This window comes from Mizuhopecten yessoensis, unplaced genomic scaffold (genome assembly GCF_002113885.1).
Source record: "Mizuhopecten yessoensis strain PY_sf001 unplaced genomic scaffold, ASM211388v2 scaffold8991, whole genome shotgun sequence".
Taxonomy (NCBI): domain Eukaryota; kingdom Metazoa; phylum Mollusca; class Bivalvia; order Pectinida; family Pectinidae; genus Mizuhopecten; species Mizuhopecten yessoensis.
The window spans coordinates 572969-581186 of record NW_018407824.1 but is presented as its reverse complement, the minus strand read 5'-3'; the positions used below and the strand labels follow the sequence as shown (position 1 = coordinate 581186).

Here is an 8218-nt window from a genome sequence, read left to right as displayed (position 1 = left end):
GAGGTAACAAGTGAATGCACCAAAATCTTGCATGCATCTGCAGTTAAAAACTGCCGAATACAGCCGATGTTCCTGATCTGGTAGTAACAGGATTTGGCAATAGTGTTCACTTGTTTCTCCATGTTCAGTGAACTATCAAAGTAAACCCCTAGGTTTTTAACAGCTGGAACAGTCTCAATAGTTCTGGCACCGGCCTTGAGCTGGAGAGCCATTGTTTGCTGACACTTTGGGGAAAAGACGATTAGTTCCGTCTTTTCCTGATTAAGCTTAAGCATGTTGGCGTTCATCCAGATACTGATATCTGTCAGACAAGCTTCCAGACTTTCTGAGACGGTATTCCAACTGTCCTGTTGTTTGAGGACCATGTAAATGTGTGTGTCATCGGCATAGCAATGATAGCGAAGGCTATGGCGACGACAAATCTCTCCAATCGGTTTGGAGTACATACAATATTTTTGTGGTCCTAACACCGACCCTTGAGGAACCCCGAAATCTAGTACTTTGTCATGTGATGTGGAAGATCCGATGGCAACACACTGTCGTCGTTCACTCAGGTAAGACTGTATCCAGCATAGTGCGGTATCAGTTGGCCCATAGTTTTGGAGGAGTTGTCTGGACAAGTGTTTTTCAACAAAGGGCCATTACTCCGTAAATAAATGGTCAGATTGAAAAAAGAATTCCTAGATGCAGACCATCAGATGGTTGTTACCATATCTGGAAACTTTCGTTGAAATTGACCCCTTAGTTTTGGAGGACATAGCCAGACAAGGATTTTTCAACACAAGGCCATAACTTTGAGGGGGGAAAAGGTCAGAATGAAAAAATAATACCTGGTTGCACATCTTCAGGTGTCAGTTATTATATCTGAAAACTTTCGTTGAAATTGGTCCACTACTTTAGAATGAGTTGACGGATAGACGGATAGACAAGCTGATTCCACCCCACCCCTAACTTCGTTGCAGGGGTATAATAAAGTGTATAATAGTTTTGTTATTAAGATTATTTTATTTATTTTTAGATAATTGCATAGCTTTGTCTATAACACAATCTCAAACCTAAAGTAGTTCTACAGAGGAAAGATTACTATGACAGAATACATATTCATGAGTTATTACTGTTGCACATAACTTGAAAACATGCCTAACATGATAAAGTGTTTTAGTATGATACAAAACAGATAATGTATCGGTATTTATCATAATAAACATTGATAGTCAAATCTTCAAGGTTATGTGAAATTGGGCATTGATCATGTTTGGCATGCTAAAAATGTACTTTACCAGTTTTGATATTACATAAAAATGATTCTGTAGACAGAATATATACAAAGGAAGTTGTTAAAGAAGTTTAAAATATAGACTACCATTGTAACTATATAAAGGCAAGTTGACAAAGTTAGTTTTATTTTAAATTTTGTGAAAATTGTGCATGTTTTTCCAATTAAAAGTATCACTACGCTTACGTCATGTCTACCAATATGACATATTTAGTAGCAAAATAACAGTAATATTATACACTATACACTATCATAATTCATTTCCAAATTAATATTTGCCTGTGATATTTATCGGTCATTTTGTTAGGATAGCCCCGTCACTCAACCTGGTGTTATGCAAGGAGGGCAACTACGGTTATCAGTAACAATTATGAATAATCATTTATGCAGTTATTGATCATTTTTATGTATCTACATATGGCAAAAGAATAAAGGAAATCAAAGAGGGGGCCAAGTGTTGACCCCACCTTTACCGGTTTTCATTTTTTTTTTGAAATTCCTGATGTAGAAAGATATTAGTGGTAGCCAACTTTTTAACAAGTAAGAAAAATAGACTAGTTTTAGAACTATATGAATTAACGTGTCAAAAATGGAAAATTTCTCATTAGAAATGAAATTTCACACATTTTTCTGCTTAATTCTTAAATAAAAAGAACAATTCTTTATTGAAATAGTGTAATATTCGGTATGAAAATAACAGTTGTAATACGTTGCACACGATGATGATATAATTTTATAGTAATTGTGCCATTTAAATGCTCTAGGGGGGAATTGTATTACTGCACCTTTAACACCCACACAGGTGTAAGTCAAGGAGGTCCCATTTATCATCAAATGAATTCTGAAACTAACTGTTCCTGATTTAAGCTTCCTATACCCATACCCTTTTGGATTTATCTTGTTTTGAAATTCCAAGTGGGGGCCGACGCTAATGATAAATATTTACATTCAGATGAATATAATGGTTTCAGACAGATTTTTAAAGGCTTGATTATCTATTCAGTACACAGGTTCCTTATTTCAGTGAATGAGACATATAGTCGAATTTGCCGCATAACGTAATTACAAATGTATGTCATTAACAGTCCTTTAACAGTTGAGGCATTGTGATCCAAGCAAGCATTACAGCATTGACTGTCCAAACAAACAAACAAAGTTTGACGGATAGACAGACTGATTGCAATCCTATAACCCCCAAAACCCACGAGAATGGCCTATTATGCCTTTGGTTTTTTATATCTTGATTATTGACAAACGGTCCCTCTCTGTAAAGCTAGGTTTAACCGATATACAGGCTTCATATACAAACTGAATGGCGACCCGAACAACTTATAATTCAGTGTTGATATCAATTGCTTTTCTAATATGTCTGTTTGTGCCGTATACACGAAAATCAAATTGGATGAAAAAGGAAAATCTGTGATGTTTCCGTCTGTCAAATAACTAGTCCAATACGGCACTGGAATTGTCCGATAATGGGAAATAATTAAGATCACTTTTGAGCCATTTCCTTGCTTGCCAGTCATCAAAGCACATACCATAATAAGATCAAATGCATTTCGACAAACCATCACGTCCCTATAATCCCGTTTCCTCGTCGCTTTTAATTTCGAGCTACGTTATATTAAATCAGAATAGCTGATTTGTTCTTAAGGAAATGTGCTGCGACTTCCGAAATCGTATATCTTAAACAGCGCGCACATCACAGGTATATGTCATCTGAGCTCTTTCGTAGCTGGAGGGATATCTATTTTTAATACGTCGCATATCCGTTCACATTGACAATTGTTTTAGTTTTTTCTTCGATGAGCTGTCTCAAGCATATATGAATATCTTATTTAAATGAAGCTTCAAACTCTAAACTAGAATAGTTAATATACTATTTATCATTGATTTTACTGTTAGTCGTCGAAACAGCTTAGGTCATAGGATAACTCACAAAGCAGTGGTCTAATCAATGACTGTTAAAGAATAGGTTTCCCAGTGCATGATTATCGTATGAGGCGAATATCACCCTGTACAGAATCGTTGGTTTATTCTGCTTAGAGATACCTCTTTACAACGCTTGTGGCCTCTATCATTTCTCTCCTTTTCTACCTCTTTACAACGCTTGTGTTCTCTATCATTTCTCTCCTTTTCTACCTCTTTACAACACTTGTGGTCTCTATCACTTCTCTCCTTTTCTACCCCTTTACAACACTTGTGGCCTCTATCATATCTCTTCTTTACTACCTCTTTACAACACTTGTGGTCTCTATCATTTATCTCTTTTTCTACCTCTTTACAACACTTGTGGTCTCTATCATTTCTCTCCTTTTCTACCTCTTTACCACGCTTGTGGCCTATTTTCTTTCTCTCCTTTTCTACCTCTTTACAAAGCTTGTGGCCTCTATTATTTCTCTGCTTTTCTACCTCTTTACAACGCTTGTGGCCTATATCATTTCTCTCCTTTTCTACCTCTTGACAACACTGGTGGCCTCTATTATTTCTCTCCTTTTCTACCTATTTACAACGCTTGTGGCCTCTATCATTTCTCTCATTTTCTACCTCTTTACAACGCTTGTGGCCTCTATCATTTCTCTCCCTTTCTACCTCTTGACAACACTTGTGGCCACTATCATTTCTCTCCTTTTCTACCTCTTTACAGAATCGTTGGTTTATTCTGCTTAGAAATACCTCTTTACAACGCTTGTGGCCTCTATCATTTCTCTCATTTTCTACCTCTTTACAACGCTTGTGGCCTATATCATTTCTCTCCTTTTCTACCTCTTGACAACACTGGTGGCCTTTATCATTTCTCTCCTTTTCTACCTCTTGACAACACTGGTGGCCTCTATTATTTCTCTCCTTTTCTACCTATTTACAACGCTTGTGGCCTCTATCATTTCTCTCCCTTTCTACCTCTTTACAACGCTTGTGTTCTCTATCATTTCTCTCCTTTTCTACCTCTTTACCACGCTTGTGGCCTATTTTCTTTCTCTCCTTTTCTACCTCTTTACAAAGCTTGTGGCCTCTATTATTTCTCTCCTTTTCTACCTATTTACAACGCTTGTGGCCTCTATCATTTCTCTCCCTTTCTACCTCTTTACAACGCTTGTGTTCTCTATCATTTCTCCCCTTTTCTACCTCTTTACAACACTTGTGGCCTCTATCATTTCTGAGGTTTCCCAGTGCATGATTATCGTATGAGGCGAATATCACCCTGTACAGAATCGTTGGTTTATTCTGCTTAGAAATACCTCTTTACAACGCTTGTGGCCTCTATTATTTCTCTCTTTTTCTACCTCTTTACAACACTTGTGGCCTCTATCATATCTCTCCTTTACTACCTCTTTACAACACTTGTGGTGTCTATCACTTCTCTCCTTTTCTACCTCTTTACAACACTTTTGGCCTCTATCATTTCTCTCCCTTTCTACCTCTTGACAACACTTGTGGCCACTATCATTTCTCTCCTTTTCTACCTCTTTACAACACTTGTGGCCTCTATCATTTCTCTCCTTTTCTATCTCTTAATAACACTTGTGGCCTCTATCATTTCTCTCCTTTTTTACTTCTTTACAACATTTGTGGCCTCTATCATTCCTCTCCTTTTCTACCTCTTTACAACATTTGTGTCCTCTATCATTTCTCTCCTTTTCTACCTCTTTACAACGCTTGTGGCCTCTATTATTTCTCTCTTTTTCTACCTCTTTACAACACTTGTGGTCTCTATCATTTCTCTCTTTTTCTACCTCTTTACAACACTTGTGGCCTCTATCATTTCTGTCCTTTTCTACCTCTTTACAACACTTGTGGTCTCTATCACTTCTCTCTTTTTCTACCTCTTTACAACACTTGTGGCCTGTATCATTTCTCTCTTTTTCTACCTCTTTACAACACTTGTGGTCTCTATCATTTCTTTTTTTTCTACCTCTTTACAACACTTGTGGCCTCTATCATTTCTCTCCTTTTCTACCTCTTTACAACACTTGTGGCCTCTATCATTTCTGTCCTTTTCTACCTCTTTACAACGCTTGTGGCCTCTATCAGTTCTCTCCTTTTCTACCTCTTTACAACACTTGTGGTCTCTATCATTTCTCTCTTTTTCTTCCTCTTTACAACACTTGTGGCCTCTATCATTTCTGTCCTTTTCTACCTCTTTACAACGCTTGTGGCCTCTATCATTTCTCTCCTTTTCTACCTCTTTACCACGCTTGTGGCCTCTTTTATTTCTCTCCTTTTCTACCTCTTTACAACGCTTGTGGCCTCTAGCATGTCTCTCCTTTTCTACCTCTTTTCAACGCTTGTGGCCTCTGTCACTTCTCTCCTTTTCTATCTCTTAATAATACTTGTGGCCTCTATCATTCCTCTCCTTTTCTCCCTCTTTACAACACTTGTGGTCTCTATCATTTCTTTTTTTCTACCTCTTTACAAAAACTTGTGGCCTCTATCATTTCTGTCCTTTTCTACCTCTTTGCAACGCTTGTGGCCTCTTTTCTACCTCTTTACAACACTTGTGGTCTCTATCATTTCTCTCTTTTTTTACCTCTTTATAACGCTTGTGGCCTCTATCATTCCTCTCCTTTTCTACCTCTTTACAACACTTGTGGTCTCTATCATTTCTCTCTTTTTTTACCTCTTTATAACGCTTGTGGCCTCTATCATTCCTCTCCTTTTCTACCTCTTAATAACACTTGTGGCCTCTATCATTTCTCTCCTTTTCTACCTCTTGACAACACTTGTGGCCTCTATTATTTCTCTCTTTTTCTACCTCTTTACAACACTTGTGGTCTCTATCACTTCTCTCCTTTTCTACCTCTTTACAACTCTTGTGGCCTCTATCATTTCTCTCCTTTTCTACCTCTTTACAACGCTTGTGGTCTCTATCACTTCTCTCTTTTTCTACCTCTTTACAACATTTGTGGTCTCTATCACTTCTCTCTTTTTCTACCTCTTTACAACACTTGTGGCCTCTATCATTTCTCTCCTTTTCTACCTCTTTACAAAAACTTGTGGCCTCTTGTGGTGTCTATCACTTCTCTCCTTTTCTACCTCTTTACAACGCTTGTGGTCTCTATCACTTCTCTCTTTTTCTCCCTCTTTACAACACTTGTGGCCTCTATCATTTCTCTCCTTTTCTACCTCTTTACTACACTTGTGGCCTCTATCATTCCTCTCCTTTTCTACCTCTTTACAAAAACTTGTGGCCTCTATCATTTATCTCCTTTCCTACCTCTTTACAAAAACTTGTGGCCTCTATCAATTTTCTTTTCGATGGTTTCGCCCTAGACACCCATCATCATAAAATAACCTTGAGGAAAAGATTACTTTCAATTAAACCACCACCACCACCATTTCAGGGGTTGACGTTTGAATGATAGACCTTTGCGGAAAATGGACAGCGTTTAATGGAAAATGCTAATCAGGATAGAACCTTACTCAAATATATTTTCAAATAGACGTTTGGCGGATAACCTATTGTAACAATTTGGTATAAAGGTGGCAGACATATGTTTGAACAGTTCACTTCCATCGAGAGGATATGTCCATGAAGGTGCATTAGCTTTAAAACAAGGTTCATATATTCCTTAAGCACTGTTCACAACGATACGAAGCCGGCCTGAGAGATATTTTACCTGGTAGTAAGAAACGAACAATGGAGCACAGCTGTCTCCTAGCATTGGTATGTGATGGTGGAGGAAGTAAATCCAGAGCCAGTTTTCGCCTTAATAATAGCCACTACAGCCAATCGCAGGATCAGTTTGTAGGCGTGATCATGAAATTTACCTAACATCTCAGGTACCTTAACACTTTTTTGTCAGTAGCACCTTTGATGAGCCTTTGGCACCAGAGTTGCATTCTTCGAAGGAAGGTGTACCCCCATTGACATGTACCACTGTACCTGCCTGATATTTATCTTTCAACACAGACATTGTAACTGTCGTACACTAGCGCGTTTCCTGTGCATGACTGACAGTAGAATGTGCGGATTGTTTCCACCGCAGCCGGAGGCACTCTGGGGTAAGTTCAACTGTGCTAATACTAATACCGAATCCCAAGACAGACTATGCGTTGTGATGGGCCGTCGACCTTGTTTCAGCTGAATTCAAGGTGACGAAGCTTAAAGAACGCTTAAGGAGACATCAGAAATATCAATCAGTCAGAAACTCACTTAAGTATGCCATAATATTAACAGTATATCTCTGTGTCGTGGTGCCACATACTGCTGAACTAAATCATTGGAATAGTTTGGGGCTCCGGTAATGACCAAAAGGAAGCTTACTGTCATACATGTTACATCTAATCGCCTTTAAGTTTCCATTTCAGTAACGACAGCTGGGGTTTGTAATATGTATCTTCGCATATCTATAGACACATTCCAAGTCAATTATTACTATGTCTGCACTCTGTCCCCATATTGTTACCAACCGCAATTTCCGTCTGTATTTTTCGTACGCCTTTAAAACAAACGGACGGCACGTATCGTGGTATAGGGTCCGTCCAACTGCACTCTGGCATTGCCAGATAAATTGCTTCAATTTCATTTGATTTTGATGAAACTTGGTAAGCATGTACAATAAAGTAAAGGTTAAGTTGGGAATTGAACAAAATCTGCACATGATAAATTAGCATACTGTGATTGGTCGAAAATATCCGGACAATATTCTAAACATACATGGCTATCCCTTTAACGTATCCATTTCATTAAAGACGAAGGGGTATGTTAAGGGGTTTCTAATGAGTCTTTGTCAATATTTACACATGTGCAAAATTTGCCAGTAATAAATGAGCACTCAAACATACCAATGGTTTAAGGTCAACTGATTAAGGCTAAGTAATTCTCATCTTGTAATAAATCAACAGAGGGAAGCAATTAATATGCATATATAAAAATCATATATTTCTCCAGCATAAGTTGGGGAAGTACAATGTGTTTCTCCTTTCATGAGCAATGTTCAA

The 8218-nt window shown here is 38.0% G+C and overlaps 1 protein-coding gene across 1 annotated transcript; it reads right to left on the bottom strand.

The window, feature by feature from the left end:
• Window positions 1-3286: 3286 nt before the first annotated feature.
• On the bottom strand, window positions 3287-6475 carry LOC110456988 (uncharacterized abhydrolase domain-containing protein DDB_G0269086-like). Its single transcript, XM_021508071.1, has 3 exons — window positions 6263-6475; window positions 5190-5549; window positions 3287-3778 (listed from the first exon to the last, which is right to left on the bottom strand). The coding sequence occupies exons 1-3, from the start codon at window positions 6473-6475 to the stop codon at window positions 3287-3289; spliced, it is 1065 nt and encodes a 354-aa protein (XP_021363746.1).
• Between the last annotated feature and the right edge of the window lie 1743 nt (window positions 6476-8218).

Coding starts and splice junctions, on each gene's coding strand:
- LOC110456988 (XM_021508071.1), bottom strand. CDS start 6,475: ATGATAGAGGCCACAAGTTTTTGTAAAGAGGTAGAAAAGGAGAGGAAT. Junction 5,550..6,262: donor ACAAGAGGCCACAAGTTTTT/GTAAAGAGGTAG, acceptor CGTTGAAAAGAG/GTAGAAAAGGAGAGACATGC. Junction 3,779..5,189: donor GCCACAAGTGTTGTAAAGAG/GTAGAAAAAAAA, acceptor CGTTGTAAATAG/GTAGAAAAGGAGAGAAATAA.